An 18,246-nucleotide genomic window follows, 5' to 3' on the forward strand; every position below is an offset into this window, starting at 1 on the left:
TAACCTACGGAAGTATAATAATAATAACGATAGTCACTTTATTCCGTATAATATATTTGATAACAATAAGATATTCTAAACAGAGAATTTTAGTATGTAAATATTGTAATTAACATTTAAAGTTGTAGTTTTTGCTACTCGACTTCAATCGCGATTACTTTCGGTCAATTCTCTGATTAGTATTATTCTGATAACAATACGTACATTAGGCAGGGCTTGTACTGTGGTTTATACACATGAATTATAGTGTAATTGAGGATCATTATTGGGAATTATAAACAAAGAATAATATATTAACTACTCTACTGTTTTTGACAAAGTTTTAGTGTATTCAGCATCGCAATAGTTTGTACATTTTTATAAAAACACTTAATTAAATAAAAAAAATTATTTCTATCTTTGTCATCGTAAAAGAGATAGACTATATTTCAAAGCTAACCTTCTATGTTTATATTAATTAGGTAATCCAGTGAATGAGCCCATCATTTTCTGGTGACAGTTTAGGGAATTTGAACATAAATTTTTGATCCTACTATTCTTTACCTTTGTCATTCCTTTTGTTCACATTATTGAATCCATCTATACCATTCCATACTGCAGAGTCAAAGAATTAGTTTGCTAATCGATATCAACATATCAGCATGCTGATACACCGAACAAATCTGAGTAGTTCTTGCTCATCAAATCATACGATTTACCGATACTGCAAATCATATTATACATATTCTGAAGTATTCTTACCTCCCAACAATAGACGAGTAATTCGCTTCACTAAAACATGCCTTGAAAAAATCCTTATATCATTATTAGTTTTCATAAAATATGTGAATATATCTACAATGTGTATGTAAATTTTGAATGTGGTACTTAAATTTGAGCATTATGTACTTAACCTAATTCATGGTTTTCACCTAGATATAGCAATTTAAAATAAAACCAAGATTTACGATTATTTAAACTCTCCGAATTGTATATTTGACTCATAGTCTGATTACACGATACTATCTTAGATGATTGAGTTTTTTTAATTTTCTGAAATTCTATTTCAATCACCTAATTAATAACTGAGATTCACACAATGTTTCTTTTTTCGCGTATATCACTTATTCAATTTTTGTCAAAATACCATTTCATAATGACTAGTTAATCTCAACTTTACCAGCATACTGGTTTCTAAAACAAGTTATTTCTATTGCTCAATAACACTACTAAATCACTATATAGTAGTGTTTATTGTGTAGCAGTTCTTCTTATATTTGGAGTAAATGTAAAGCTCATTCGTTCACATTATATTTCTATTTAGAATTCTATTGATCGTATTTTTATTCTGTTTTTGTCTGTAACATTGCTGTTCACGTTGACTTCTTCATGTAAAATAATTACTTTCATTATGTCCGGTGTTATATTTATTTATAGACTAAAAACTTTGGATTTGGTTTATTGGATGGAATTGATCCTAATCCAAATAATGTTGTTGGTGCAGGTATTGTTGTAACTAGTAGTCAACAAGTCGGTGTACTACTTCGATTGGAACCAAATACACAAATAAAGGTATATTTTTAATTATCGAATGTACCCTCCTAATTAATACATTAATTTTTGTTAAAAAGAATTCTTAACATATTTGATAGGTATATACGCAGATACATATTCTTGGCTTTCAGCTGCACTGTTATTTCAAGACCTCATGATACTAGTCGGTTGTACAAACCAAACTAGGTGGAAGGGATTTTAAAAATGGAACTTGGGGGATGAATGCCTATTTATACATGCTATCAAAAGGATATTATTGATTGCTTATTATGCCAGAGAGATTAGTATAAATGAAAGCAACTCAGCAGACTTTTCCCGTGATCAGTTAGGATTCCTCAAATACTTAGTTGCTGCAGTAAATTTATACATTTTTTAATCAATTACTTCTATAATAGTAGTTAATCGGTGGAATACTTTTATAATAGATACATAAGTTACGTTTTTTAGCCTAACTATCAAATGTAATTATACTAAAAATGAATTTTCTTCCTGTTTACATTTTTTTGGCGGATACTCTACGGACAATATGTAGTCGAAACACTTATAATCTTCTAGATCGTTAGATTTATTTTGTTGTTACTTGAATATTGGTATGCTTGGTATGAAATGTAGAACCTCGGTTTCTTGTTTGTTGATACCCGTCAACATAGTACTTTATACGGTAGTGCAACGTAATGATCAACTATTAATCATTGAGCATGACTCTGTGCCAATGTCTTTGTGTTGACGAATAATGATAACATCGAGCTACCTAAAATGACTTACATGAAGCCGGTTTTCAGTCTACTGTAGCTTCAACCTTGAGGCGATTGATGCTTCTTGGAATACAGGACACTTAAAATAGTGTAGCAGTTGTAGATGTTACACTTTTTAGATATTTGTATGGTCATTTAATTTTGTGACTCCTTTTAAACTGTTCGTTAACCGAGTACATAGGCATTATATATATATACAGTACCAGTTTTTGCAGTGATATGATTACTGGAACAGATTTGCACTGTGTCTGAAAGAGTTTTTGTGATGAACTCTTGAATATTCGTCTTTTAAAACTGTACATTGATTACTTTATGGACTTTCACTCTTGGTTACTTGGTAATATTGATGTTACTATAAGGTTGGAATTATGTTAATGTGTTGGGGTACTGTCTAATTAATAACCTTTAAAATCATCCTCTTTTCTTGTTTACGATTCTCATTTATGTTCTTGAAATATTTGAAAATTGTTATTCATGTTTGTGCATGATAAAAAGTTGACCAGATCATTTATTAAACACTATTTATTATTGTCGAGTTCTTTCTTATAACCTTTATAGATGACTAGTGCGTCATTTCGCGACACCATGACAAACATTTATTCTACACTCATCATACTACTTATTTTTAAAAACCATTATAATTATAAAATAGAAATTTCGGAGCGATCATTTGTTAGTGTACTAAAATACTTTATTTTTAGTGAAATTACCCTTACCTATAAGAAATTCTTTGAACAGTCGTTTAAATACAATTTCGTTTCACAATTCTGAACTGAAATCATTGTTAAAACAACCGAAACACGAGATTCATTCTTTTGTTAATTTGGCGATGTGAAACCTATTATCTTCAAACTCGAACTTTTAATAAGATATTTAAATTATTCGAAAAAATTTGAGGCATTGGTTATTACTGTATATTTATTAAATTACTGGACTACTGTATTGCTGTGTACTCGGTATTATGAGCTTACTTTAAACATACTGAATTTTGTTACACGTTTTAATATTCCTTAGTGATTGTTAACCACTGTTTACTTCGTTTCTTGTTACTTATATCATGATTGTGTATAAAGGATGATTTATTTATTGGGGGGGGGTCAATATTAATAATTCTTCTAAATAAGCTAATAAATGTTTTTGTAAATATACTGAATGCCCGGATATCGTGATAGAAGCTATCTTGGTTTGTTTGTTTTGCTATTAAAACTCGAAACCGCGGATGTTAGAAGGTGTGTGTGTCATTGGAACTAATAAGTTATAATTAACTGGACCTCAACGCAAAGTTAATGTTGCCAATCAAAGCTTATTATTGTTCAAGATTTAGTACGATAAGTTATGGCCAAAACAGTGTACTCTACGTAGAAATACTATAACCAGGGTTCTTATTGGTACATCTTTCTCTAGATATCAAATAACGTTACAGTCATAATAGTTATTGATAAATAGTACTTGATAAATAAGTTACATTATTCTGATATAATTTAATTCAAATAACTTTTCTCTGTTATTAATACACAAATAGGAAATGTAATATTAATACAACGTTCTTGATTAAATGTGAACTAGATGAAAAGATTAATCAAATAGATCGCAATTTGATTGTTATAATATAAAATAATGTTCATTACTTTCTGTATGTACAATGTAGAGGAATTTTAATTCAATTGTATCATTACGGATAGTTTTCATTTCATCACAGGTTTTTATAATACAATTAAGCCTAAATCCCTTTATCAATTGGATGTTTTTCCTTGATCTATGTACACTACCAACTACACATAACTGGTCTTACTAATTACCGCTTTTTTAAATTAATAAATTAAAAATCTTTTTTCTCGTTTCCTTCTCATTTTTTATTTTAGATGTATTGCCTTACTATTCGCAGTACAAGAGAAATTGTCTCATCTCATTTAGCCAAACTCATTGAACAATTGATCTAAATTGAATATTTTTGTCATCATTGTTACTATTGTTGTTTATATTCAATTAATACTCTGATCAATTTTAATGTGTCTATGATGGACCAATCCAATGGAACATTCTTTATAATTTATATTGCAATGTGGTTTCATCTTGGCAAAAAAAAAATAGATTTATAACATTAATAATGTTGATGACGATAAGCAATGAGAATTCTTTATCATTCCCATTATATATATATATCGTTGTTATTAATGTCGTTGCCGTTGTTGTTTTCTCTTTTGATAAAACTTTTAAAAGCATAAGGCAAATATGTTTTCTACTTTGTCCTTAGAATAAAAAAATCTCTCGCTAGTTTTACATGCACATGTGTATGTGCATTCCTGATTGAATTGTATTTAATTTACTCATTTCTGTTTTATGCTGGGTTTTCTTTCATCTTTCTCTCTATGCCTATCCCTCTTCTGTACTGTTTGATTATTTAGTTTAACTTATACCTACCTGTCTACTTAATTACTTGTAGAATATTATTTGTTAGTTAGTTTTCAATCTGTTTATGATTATTTTAGTCATTACTTGTTTATTATTTCATGGTATTCTATGATAATAGTAATAATAACAATGTTCTGTTTTGCGTGTTCGCCATATTATGACATTTAGTCATCATAATCATAATCGTTATCACCTAATTTCAATGAGGATTATTTTTTGTTACCATCTACTGATCATTTATATTCATTCAGTCACTGATACACGTGTTAATTGGCTTCACCAAATTCATTAATCAATCACTCCACATTCATTGTGATTTATTTTGCATTTCTATAAATACAAAGTTAGACAATTAATTTTTTTTTAAAACAAAAATTATAATTATTTCCAATTGTTTGCTCTATTATAATTGTCATCGTTTCACTACACTGATGTTGATGATAATTATTATTATTATTACTATTATTATTATTATGGAAATTATCAAACAATGTGATTCTTTTTTTTCCCTCCTTATTTATCTTTGTTACTGTTGCTTTTATGTTAGGATCCGAAAGTGTTATAGCATATTATTTATTGTTCGTGATTTATATATATATATATATATATATATATATATATATATATATATATATATATATATCAAGTTTCACCTAGAATTACGGTTTTTGTTTTGGAATCATTAAAACTGTTGTCAATGCTGTGTATGGAAAAATGAGTAGATGGGTGCGTATAATGTATGTTTGTTCGTCCAATTGTTGATTATTAGTTCATTTTCATGGCTTTTGTTTTTACTCAATAAAAATATTCACTGTGTAGTTGGGATTAACGTGGTTGTTACGTCGCTGATTGATCATAATACATATTCTTAGTATGTTTGTTTCAGTTACTGACATTGAAACGTCAACAAGCATAATCGTCCAGATGATATTGTCGAAACTAACGGAAATCAGTATTAGAAAACAAGTATTGGTTTAATGTGTTTAGAAGATAAGAAGTAGATATGTTTATATTTTTTCATGGCTCATGATTTAATGAATTATTTTATGCTTTATTCCAAATTTGTTTCCGTACATGTCAGGCCACCATCAATTTATTATAATCAACGTAGAGTCTACTGAAAATTTGTATTAGTTTAAGTTTTCATACTGAAGCACGACTAAATGAAAATCGGTAGGAAGGGAATAATAGTGGTAACAGTGGTGATAAAAAACTAATCATTGAAAATATGGTTCCTAAAGATTGACGGAATACTGGAAGTTAAGTTCTAGAATAAGATAGGTGCGCTTGTTCTGTTGTAATCGATTCTGAGCCATGCCACCCGACGTATTCAACCACTGATTGCGGTTATCCGGGCGACCCTAACTAAGCATTTTGAAACTACTAAGGTCTGTAATTTTATGAATTGACCACACTACTATATAGTTGATAAGGAAATTTTCATACCATTTCAGTTATATAGATATTCACATCGTCGTAGGCTGAATTAGTTTCTCGAATTATTTGCGTAACTGTTGTCAGTTGTTATTGCGTTTAAAAAGGTATTGCAGTTTTCACAGCATCATGGTAAGTCACTGGTAGTTGTTATGGTTTTTTAAGAATCCGAATTCAGTATATTTAACTGTCAGAAAGTTTGTGACATAAGCTTGCGCTATATTGCTTCTACAAATTCAAACTCATGAAATTACACACAATCAAACACTCAATGCTTAATTCGGAATTTATATTTTAATTCTTTTTAAAACAAGACAATCCAATATTGAGATTGAAAATTGTCTTCCATTGACCTATACTTTTGTTTTAGAGACAAGTTAATAATTGGCATTCAATTCCTGTAGATCCACAGGATTTCAATTTGTTTTCGACTTTAAATAGTGGTCAAGCTTTCCGGTGGGTATCGCTTTTTTAGGGACTTAAGTGAATTGTATTTTTTTTCCTGGGAACTAATGGTATTGATATTATTTGTATTACAGCGAAATAGGGAAGTGGAAAATTTTGTTAAATGGGATCTTATTCTAAAATGCTTAAAAAACTTTTTCGTAAGATTTTGGTAAAATACTTCACTTGAATTTTTGTGATGTACTTGTCTGTTATCGATATTGTTAGTGTTAATATAATTGTCTAGATAAATTAGCTGATATTCAAAACAGCATTCAATCGTCTAACTTATAATTTACTGCTATTATACTTTCAAAAATACCATATTCTACTTAATCGTCAGAATACCTTTTGTGATCTATCTATGTCTATGTAGTTTAGTTCTGAGTTGTATTGTTACAGACAAATTACAGAAATTATTATCTCATAATCTTTTAATATACAGTATTGAGCAAATTAACATCTTTTCACAGAGCATATAGGAACGGTATGTTGTTATCTTATTGTTTATCAAAGTTTCCACTGAAGGATACAAATATTCGGTAGAGATTGAGATTTTCACCGTATTCATGTAAAAAATAATGATTTGTCTAGATATTACTGGTTAATAAAGGGTACAATGTGTTTTCTGTAGTACATTTTCGGTCTGAGACAGAGTTTTTTTTAGGTAGAGGTTACTAGTTCATATTTTCGCTAGATTTACAAATTGTTGAGTTTCGAAAAGCAGTATACAAGTGATCGTAAAATAAAATCTGATCTACCACCGTATTATTAAAAGTTTTTCTCGATAGAAAAACTTCTTATCCCGTTAAAAATTGAATTTTAATCACCATTCATTTTATAAAAAAACTTATGACTCAAAAATACGGCTGTTACTGTACTCAACGCGTTGTGAATACATCGTAACTCGGTGATTGTTATGTTCATTTCTAAAAGCACAAAACTCGAAAGACGTTTATGTTAATACTAGTAAGTGGAAGCCTCGTGTTCATTATCATGCTTTTCTGATATTCGCTGCACCTAATTTTTCATGATAAATGGTTTTGTAGCTACTTTTAAGAAGAATATTTTTAGTAGATTATTTCTCAAAATAATGCCCGATATAATTCTTATATATGTAACTGATTGTCTTTTCTTGCGAGTTCTTTCCACTTTATTCCGGTTTTGTCTTCTTTACAATCTCTATAATAACTGGAAACTCATTGCTTTTTAGTCATCCTTCACGTCTAAACGTGACCCGTCTCCCTTAGTTTCGGACAAAAATCCTCTTGATGTATCACAACAAAAAAAAATATACGGTTTTACTTACACATGATTGTTGTAGTGTGTGGAATTTATAATCTGTGTTTAAATTAAGTCTATGAAACTATATCGTTTCAAAAGATCGACAAGTGAATAAATTAAGGTATTAGCATACCTAACTGAATTTACCAAACTTGTTGATTCAGTTGTGAAGCAAATAAGCATATCAACTGATGCCACGTGATACATAGGTTGTGGAGTACGATATATATTCCAGAATTGTCGGAAGAAAATCTCCATCTTTTGTAGTCTTCATAAATAAGTTGGGTAAGACTATAATTTATGGATGATTCAATCAGATAGGAAATAATAGGTCGTAGACTTTGGTGCGAAATTTATTCATCAGTGTGGCTAAATGTCGTCTATGCGTTTTAGCTAATGTTAGTTCGTGATGAAAACCCCAAATCTAGTTCCTAACTCTGACTATCAATTGTAAATGTCACTGCATTTTGTAACCCTCATTTAATCCGAGTTGGTAGGTGGATATTCTCAAAGTCATTTTAGCGTCGCCTAAAGGTCGTCTATAAATTATATTCTCATCATAAGTTGTAAAAATTTAGGGTTTTCATAACGAACTGACATCAGCTATAATGCCAAAACTCTATTTAGCCAAATGGCTGAGTGAATTTCGCGCCAAAATTCGAGACCTGCTATCTTTTACCTGATTGGGTTGTCCATAAATTATCGTCTCGCCTAGTTTATTACTATGACTTAGATGGCAGTAAACCGAATTTCGACTTCACTCATTTTTCTCAAGAATTATTATTTAGTAGTATATCTAGACAATAGGGATTTGGGTTGATTATTGTATACTGCTTATTATTCGTAGGTTAACTTTCTGATGATCATGTCTTTTTAGATAGTGAATGTTAACTGAGCTAAATAATAATAATAATCATAAATCCACCAAAATATACTAGGTACAGTTTCATTCTCCACATTCGCTACTTGTTCTGCAAATCATTAAACGAACTAAAGTAATGTTTGTTTCCCATGAAGTAAACTTACTGTTCAGTTTTGTACATTTGTTTCTCCATATTATAGCTGGATTTTTAATTCAACCCTGAATGAATGGCATGGAGTAATAAATGGTCACTTATGGAGATTACGTCAAATGGAGGATTCTAACCCAGTTGAATATTATTTTGAGAAAAATTTGGGTATAAAATTAAACGATGTTCCTTTTGATTTACGTGATTACTTTAGACTGGATATGAATTTATCTGATCTTGTGAAGGAATGGTCTTTGAAGGATGAATGGTTTGAGAATCGTTTCTCTAAAAATTGTCAAACGGATACAGCTCGTGGTTTACGCTTATTAAGACAAGATCCAGAAGAAACATTATTCTCTTTCATTACATCAGCTAATAATAATTTAACAAGAATTACTAAATTACTCTGTAAATTGTGTAGTGAATATGGTAATCCATTGTACTTGGGAAATGGTGATCTAAGGCATTGGACATTTCCATCACTTGAAATACTTGCACAACCTGGAATGCAGGATAATTTGAAAAAAATTGGTTTTGGTTATCGTTCCAAGTTTATTACGTGGGTGTTCATTATTTACAATTATTTTTGTGCTTATTTTGTGTGGCGCATATATATTGGTGCTCTCTTGTACCAATATTTATGTGTTCAAATAATAATAATAATTTGTGCTCACTGGAACCTTTGTATACAATCCTTAATATTATGTTTTATCATTAGTATATCGATACACTTTCTGATTGTCTTATAACAAAATATTCACTAAGTAAGCCTTTAGAATCTCGTATCATCGATGTGAGATGCGTCTGGGAAACATGCAAACTGGATCCTAGCTTGGTCATCCGCTTAACTTCATCCAATTTATATAATGAACTCGCCTGATCTATTGTTCTTGTATCTGTATATCCGTCAGTAACTTCTTGTGATCATGATAGGGATAGGGATAGTACTAAGTTTCAAAACGGAATAGACGCTTCTTAAATGTTTTTTGTTGACAGACGTTGTCAGCTGCTAGACTGTGATATAAGTAGGACTCAGAAAGGTAGGGATAAACACCACTAGCTTTTCTGCCTACGCCCTTTCTAACTGTAGCATGGAGGAAGTAAATGGTACATTCTATCGAAACTTTCTACCTAGGTATCAGAAGTAAGACCCTCAAGTGTAAAAATCGCTGCTGGTGATTTTAATATTTAACCAGTTGGTGTAATGGTCACGACCAAAACTATGCAGCTCAGAGAACAAAACTCCATCAAAATATTATCAGCGTTAAAATATAGACTCTTGTATACGAAGGGACATGGATTTCGGCTTCTGTCGTGCCGTTATAAAGGCTGATGAGAGGTTTATTAATGTAGTCATCCTATAGTGTTTAGTTGATGCCCGTTACTGACAATCGTAACAGTTGATACACTTTTCATAAATTTCTGATTTGTACTCATGAGGAAAAATACTTTGTTGTTTGAAGTATCTATCTGAAATGGATTGAAGAATTATTCTATAAATATCTGAAATATATTTGTTCATAAATTACGATCCTTTTCCTGAATATCCTCATGTTTGAATTATTTCAGGCTTGCTGCTAACTGGCTTTTGAAAAATGGAGGTCGGTCTCGTCTACTTGAACTTCGTTCCATGTCCCATTTTGAAGCTCAGGCATTTCTGCTTCAAATACCTGGAATCGGGAAGAAGGTCACTAAATTTTATTTTGTTCTTCTTTATATTTCAAATACTTTCATTGCTATTATTAACGCTGATCTGTTTTCCTGACTGAAGTGTATACGATGAAGTGCAAATTATCTGACTTCATGGTTAAAACAATCAAATGTTCCAACTACTGATTTACTGCAACATCCTCTAATCAGCATTTAAGAATGGCTATTTTAAACCACTTCAAACACTGAATTCTATAGATATTTCATTTTCATCTCTTTCTATACTAATCATTGTCCATAGATTTCAATTTATCGTTTATTTGTAAGTTAATTTTATTACGAACTAGCGTATTAGTGGAAGAACCATTTAAAGTATGCGAGTACTAGATGGCTTTGTGATTGTAGTTTAAAATTATTTAGTATGTACAAACTAGTGATCCGGGGTTAAACTTAACCTTCAAATTTCACTGCAAGAAGGATATCTTTTGACTATTGAGTTATAATTCAATGGTACATATATTCAATTTGTTATATAGTGAACGTACATTCAGGTAAATATGTCGTGATATTTTTAAGAAGCTATGTTTTGACACATTTAATGGATACCGGTCACTGAGTCGATACGAAGTTAGCTTTCAAAGTTATGTGTAGAATTCTATCAAGCGTACACTACACTTCCAGATCTCGTTTTTCGTGTAAAACGGAAACCATGGGTTTGCACATAGATAAATCTACTCTTTGTGTGGAGAAAAATGTTTTCCATAATCTTAATTTATTTCACTCTTTCACTCGATTCCAAGATCATGCTTGCTGTTCTTAATTTTGTTCATTCTTATTTATTAACTTTATTTTAATATTATTTCCTTTGATAATCTGATCCTTTAAATTTCTCTTCATCCTTCCCAATAATTACCTATTAATATTATCACAAATAATACTAAACATATACATTTAAATGAGTAATGTCCAACTTACTCTTACATTCCTTGATTCCTATATTATTCCCACATAATTGGATGCAGTTTTCAACCAGTTATGTAATTTTGTCCTGAGTTTACACCGTTGAGTTAATAAGTGATTACTGAAATATATATGGTTAATTGATTCATTACAATGCATTCGGTATTCATTTTAGATTTGTATATTAATATTAAGTCAGGATTTAGAATTCATTGAAACGAAGTGTTTTATCTCTAAAACTGAATTTTTCATATTCTTGACGTTTGTATTGAAATATTTAGATTAGCCAACTTTAATCAATATACTATGTAGGTGAAATCATCATGTATTGTTATCGATGATAATGTCAGTCTCACTTCCGGCATGAATGAACGCTACGTACCACTGACTTTCACTAGACCTTCGGGAATTCGTCTTGAGTCCTTTAAATATTAAAATTTATATTTTTATCCAACATGAAGTCAATTTTCATTATAGAGAAAAAAACACCTATTTAGTGCTCTTTGATTTTTACTGATAAATAACAGGCTATGTCAACTTGTGATGAGAAACTATCTGAAAATTGAAAAATCTTCCGAAACATTTAATTTAAATTCTGACAATCGATGTTTTCTCCGTTAGTTTGTCATCTGATAGCGCATGTCTAATTGAAAATTTCCTCCAGATTTCCCTAACTTGACCACAATTTTGACATATGTTGTTTTTAAATGGTCCCCTTTCTACATAATAGTTTTGCGTTGTGTCTGTTTTAGTATTTCCGAAAGTTATCCTGATTTATTGTACCAATATCTGGTTAACGTTGTTTGGAAGAGCAAACAGTCTTTAAATTTGTCATATGTATACTGTATAGAAGACATTGAAACACAACATTAACACACTTTTGTTATTTATTTTAATTTTCATTGTTATTTATTCATTAATTTTCCTTAAGGTAAATTTTATTCTCCTTTTCTGTTATTGTTGTATTTTCACAGGTTGCAGATTGTATATGTCTTATGTCGTTAGATAAATTAAATGTTGTCCCTATCGATGTTCATATGCATCGTGTTGCACGTGAGAAAGGAATTCCTGAAGCATCCTGTAAAAATATGACTACAAAATCATATGACATTATCTCAAAATCTCTTAGTGATTTTTGGGGGAATTATTCTGGATGGGCACAAACGGTAAGTTTTCATCTACTTCACACAATATTATATAATCTATTCATGTGATTCTCACTTAAATTTATATCGGCCGAAGAAAATTAATCACTAAGTAGAGACTACATTTTAAAAGATTACAATAAAGTTATCAAGTCTGATCTATTGAACTAGGACTACACTACCCATAACAGAACAACATTTTACTGGAATCAGTTTATCCATATATATGAAGTGTACTGAGTTTTGATGAAACTAAAGCTATTAAACAAAAGACCGCTCTATTTTTGATTTCTTTTGATAACTATCTATGATATGATTCATTTCAAGATTATGTTGTACAAGTTCATTAATTTATATAATTGTGCTCCATTGCTGATATCAAAGAGACAAGACTACACATGAATTTCACTCTTTACATGTCATTGGACAGTCTTATTATATATTTCTTAAGAGATTAGGACAAAATCATGTCATGTTTAATGATGCTGTTGAGTTAGTCATATTGAGATGTTGATAAATTAATTTCACTAAATGTCTCTTTGACCATCGCTGGCTTCACTAAGTTGTTAAAAGTCAAATAAGTTAATTAAGCACTATCAACAGACAATGATTTTTCATTACGTTAGATTATCCAACAAATGAAGCGATCACTATCAAGTTTATTATTGAATGTTTCAGTGATTTATTATACGGAACATACAGATGTAATGCGGAAATAAAGTGTTTCAAAGCAAATCCCGACTGATCGTGCTTTATCGTAACTTTGAGTTCCCGCCCGCGGGATTTAAACCCGAGACATTTTGTCTCACCCGCGAACACTTAACCCCTAGACCACTGAGCTGATGTGCCTAACTTCAAACAGTCCACTATATTGCGTCCCATACTAGGACGAAACGGCCGTCCAGTGTTTTCAGATTTTCAGTAGCTGTTTAACACTGATCGATTCATGATCTTAACTAGAACTCAACAATCTCCACAACCCTATGATGATAATACGCTAGACTTTTACCCCTGTTTTAGACCATGTACATTGTTTTTGTAACTAGGTAGTTTTGGAACTGAATGTATTTTTAAGACATCAGATTGATGCATAATATTAGTACGTAATGTTTATTGGTTATATATTTAATCATACGAAGTAATTTGGCTTCAGATTTAGGCAAACCGCCTACTGAAATTTGTGATTTATCTTTATCAAATTTCTCACTATCCTTAATGAACGTTTTGTTGGGTCGGCTTCCGGAGAACTTCAACGGAGCCTCCAGAGGCCCAAAAAGGAGCCGAAGGGCCCTAGCCAATCAGAGTACGATGGAACGCTCGAGAATTCCAGCGTGGCGTGCTACCATTGGTCGGTAGCATAATATGACGTTAACGGATTGGCTGAAATATGATGTTGATTTAACAGACGCCAACATCTATAAATACCCTTGATTTTCTGTACTAGAATGAACCTTGGGATAAAGTGTTTTCTCTCATACTTGTGTCTTCTCTCTGGAGTTCAAGTCGCTGTGTAGTTCTAGTTTGCGGGTTACGGGAATAGCTTAGGAATCGTATATAGCGTTCAACCTACACGACTTATCAGTGGCGACGGGGATGAAAACTACAATGAATATTTCCTTGGAGCAATTAGAAGCTTATATGGTGCGTCAAGAAAAGAGGTTTGAAGAGTCCCAAATTAGAATCATGGAAACCCTGATGCAGAAATTCTGCCTGTCCGAGAGAAACCCTGCTTCTAGTGAATCTCAAGTATCACATACTGACTCAGTCATTAACGCCATCCATGAATTTAATTTTGATGGTGTAGCAGGTGTAACCTTTGAGTCGTGGTTTAAGAAGTATGAAGATTTGTTTTATATTGATCTTTGCAAACTGGATGATGCTTCAAAAGTCAGAATACTTCTTAGAAAACTTGGGACTATGGAACATGAACGCTATAGCAATTTCATCTTTCCAATGAATCCAAGAGATCTTTCTTTTGATGCAACGATTGAAATTTTGTCGCAAATCTTTGCTGAACAGTCATCCTTGTTTAATATTCGCTATCAATGTCTCAAGATGACAAAAGCAGGTGATGATGACTGGGTTAAGCATGCGGGTTTAGTAAACCGTGAATGTGAGCGCTTCAAACTATCAGCAATGACAGAAGACCAGTTTAAGTGTCTCGTGTTTGTGTGCAGCCTACAATCTCCCGAAGACGCCGATATTAGAACCAGAATTTTGAGTAAAATTGAACAATGTTCGAATTTGACACTACAAGAAGTAACCACAGAGTGTCAGAGATTGGTAAACCTAAAGCATGACACTTCGATGGTCGAAAATATTGGCCAGTTGCCATACGTTCGTGCTGTAAGCGGGAAGAACAGTTCTTGCTCAAGAAAGGTATCGCACACAGGCAATCAGCCTTCATCTCCATGTTGGTCTTGTGGGGGTTGGCATTATAAAAGGTTCTGCCCATATAAGGAACATTGTTGTAGCAATTGTCATCGGAAGGGACATAAAGAAAACTGCTGCAGAAAAAGAACCCATAAACGACATTCTTTGAAGCCCTACTCGAAGAAATACAGATATAGTGCTCTAACCAACAAGATATTGGTATCACATAACAGAGCACGAAGTTGCCACCAAAGAAAGTATGTGACCTTGAATATTAATAAACACCGTACCCGCCTTCAGCTGGACACAGCTTCTGATATTACTTTAATCAGCCCAGAAACATGGAAGAACATTGGGAGACCCATGGTTTTCCCAACAACGCAGCTGGCACACAGTGCATCTGGGGGGAAGTTGAATATTGTTGAAGAAGTACCATGCACTGTTTCTAAAGGTACGGTAACAACAAATACAACATTGTATCTTACTAAGAAGCCAGCACTAGACTTAATGGGGTTGGACCTTATAGAAACACTTAAACTAGCAGATCATTCTATCAACAGTATCTGCAGACGAGTAAGTACAGACAACACCCCAGAATGGAATCAGAAAAACGCCATGCTACAAAGACACCAAAACGTGTTTAGAGAAGGATTGGGCGAATGTACGAAAGCCAAAGCACTGTTAACTCTAAAGCCTGCAGCTACTCCCGTTTTTCGACCTAGGAGACCCGTACCATATGCTGCTCTACCAGTGGTTGAACAAGAACTAGAACGACTTCAGAAACTAGGTGTCATTGAACCAGTGAATTTTTCAGAATGGGCCGCACCAATAGTTGTAGTAAAGAAGACGAATGGTAGCGTTCGTTTATGTGCCGATTACTCAACCGGGTTGAATGAAGCCTTAGAAACTCATCAGTATCCATTACCCTTACCTGAAGATCTTTTTGCTAAACTGAACGGAGGTAAGCTTTTTGCAAAGTTGGATTTATCAGAAGCTTATTTACAAATCCCTGTTGCTGACGAGTCTAAAAACCTGCTTACCATAAACACACACAAGGGTCTATTCCGGTATAATCGATTACCCTTCGGAGTCAAGACGGCCCCATCCATATTTCAGCAAATAATGGATACTATGCTACAAGATGTTTCAGGTGCTGCAGCTTACCTAGATGATATAATAATTATGGGAGTAGATAGAGTAGACTTAGAAAAGAAGCTTGACCAGGTGCTGACGCGAATAGCCGAATATGGACTTCGAATTCGTCCAGAGAAATGGGACTTCTGTATGCAAAAGGTACGCTACCTTGGGTTTATAATCGACAAAGATGGGAGAAGACCAGATCCGGAGAATACCCTGGCAGTGAAAACTATGCCCAGACCGACGGATGTCCCCACACTACGATCCTTCTTGGCACTAGTTAGCCATTATGGAGCTTTTATTCCAAACCTTCATCAATTACGTGCCCCCCTTAATAACCTTCTGGTGAAGAATGTAAAATGGAGTTGGTCGGCAACTTGCCAAGCCGCTTTCGATGAAATCAAGAAAGTACTAGTCTCGGAACTGCTGCTCACCCATTACGATCCATCCTTACCCATTGTAGTGGCATCAGACGCATCAAACTACGGCATTGGAGCAGTTATTTCTCACATCATGCCAGATGGATCCGAGAAAGCGATTTGACATGCGGCTAGATCGTTAACGTCAGCAGAACGTAACTATAGTCAGATCGAGAAGGAAGCATTGTCGATTATCTTTGCTGTCAAGAAATTTCACAAGATGATATTTGGACGTCAGTTCACCCTATTAACTGACCATAAACCATTACTAGCCATCTTTGGGTCGAAGAAAGGTATACCTGTATACACCGCTTACAGACTGCAACGTTGGGGAACTACACTCTTGGGTTATGACTTCAAGATCGAGTACCAGCCCACTACTGATTTTGGACAAGCTGACGCTTTATCTAGACTGATTGGTTTACAAGTAAAACAGAAAGAAGACACTTTGGTGGCAGCAATCGAGACGGAAACAGAAGTACATCGAGTTTTGGAAGACGCAGTTGAGGGTTTACCGGTTACTTTCAAGGCCATCAAAGAAGCCACGGAAAATGACAAGACTTTAAGAGAGGTTAGTGGTTATCTTCTCACCAAGTGGCCGAACCGCCGTTTTCAAGGAGAAATGCTACAATATTTTCGCCGACGGGACTCACTTATGATGGTCGACTCATGTATTATATTTGGTGACAGAATTATTGTTCCAAAAGTATTACGCTACAAGGTTCTGAGACAATTCTACAGCGGTTATCCTGGTGTCAATAAGATGAAAGCATTGGCGCGAAGCTACGCATACTGGCCTACGGTGGATCAAGATATCGAAAACAGATGCCGCAATTGTTCATCGTGCCTACAAGCAGCCAAAAGTCCAAGCAAGTGTGAACCGCAACAATGGGAAAAGCCGAATAGTCCCTGGGAGAGGCTGCATGCAGATTTCGCCGGTCCAATACGAGGAAGAATGTATCTAATCATAGTAGACGCGCTCACAAAATGGCCACAAATCTACGCCATGGTGAATTGCACAGCCAGTGAAACAATCAGCAAATTATCCGACCTGTTTAGCTGCTTTGGAGTTCCGCAGACGTTAGTGACCGATAACGGCTCACAATTCACTGCAGAATCATTCAAGCACTTCTGCAACGTTAATGGCATTGTGCACATACGATCTCCACCGTATCACCCTCAATCAAATGGCCAGGCAGAGCGCTTCGTGGATACATTGAAAAGAGCACTTCTGAAAGGGGGAGGAGAAGGGACAACCGGGCAGGTGATCGCAAAATTTTTAACATCCTACAGATCCACCCCGAACCCGAATGTTCCGGACGGCAAATCTCCCGCGGAAGCCATGTTTGGAAGGCGCATTCGAACCGTCTTCGATGCCATGTTTCCATCCAAATTAGTGGATGAGCGCAGTCACGATCCAAGTATCCGAAACTTCAGTGTTGGCGACAAAGTTTACATTAAATCCTACATCGGGAAGAACCGATGGGAGCCGGGCGAAGTTGTGCAAAAACTGGGAAGAGTACTGTACAGAGTTCGAGGAGCTTTTGGGACATGTATACGTCACACAAATCAAATCCTTAAGGACAAAAGAAAGGTGCAGACTCGAAGTAACCGGCCGATTTTCCCGTTAGATTTAATCTTAGACGCACCAATGCCACAAACGCCCAGGAACATTGAGAAGAAGCCTTGG

At 33.7% G+C, this 18,246-nt stretch overlaps 1 protein-coding gene across 1 annotated transcript in view; it reads left to right on the forward strand.

Annotated features, from left to right (window-relative positions):
- AP2A2 (AP-2 complex subunit alpha-2) overlaps positions 1 to 18,246 on the forward strand; it is a 52,035-nt gene that overhangs the window by 23,405 nt on the left and 10,384 nt on the right. Inside the window, exons 16-20 of the mRNA XM_051213041.1 lie at positions 1,417 to 1,551; positions 4,151 to 6,590; positions 8,925 to 9,431; positions 10,442 to 10,559; positions 12,457 to 12,648. Of these exons, the coding sequence (XP_051068975.1) occupies positions 1,417 to 1,551; positions 4,151 to 4,228 (213 nt within the window). The 3' untranslated portion in view covers positions 4,229 to 6,590; positions 8,925 to 9,431; positions 10,442 to 10,559; positions 12,457 to 12,648. The remainder of the gene's footprint in view (positions 1 to 1,416; positions 1,552 to 4,150; positions 6,591 to 8,924; positions 9,432 to 10,441; positions 10,560 to 12,456; positions 12,649 to 18,246) is intronic.

Source organism: Schistosoma haematobium, chromosome 3 (assembly GCF_000699445.3).
Source record: "Schistosoma haematobium chromosome 3, whole genome shotgun sequence".
In the NCBI taxonomy this organism is placed as follows: domain Eukaryota; kingdom Metazoa; phylum Platyhelminthes; class Trematoda; order Strigeidida; family Schistosomatidae; genus Schistosoma; species Schistosoma haematobium.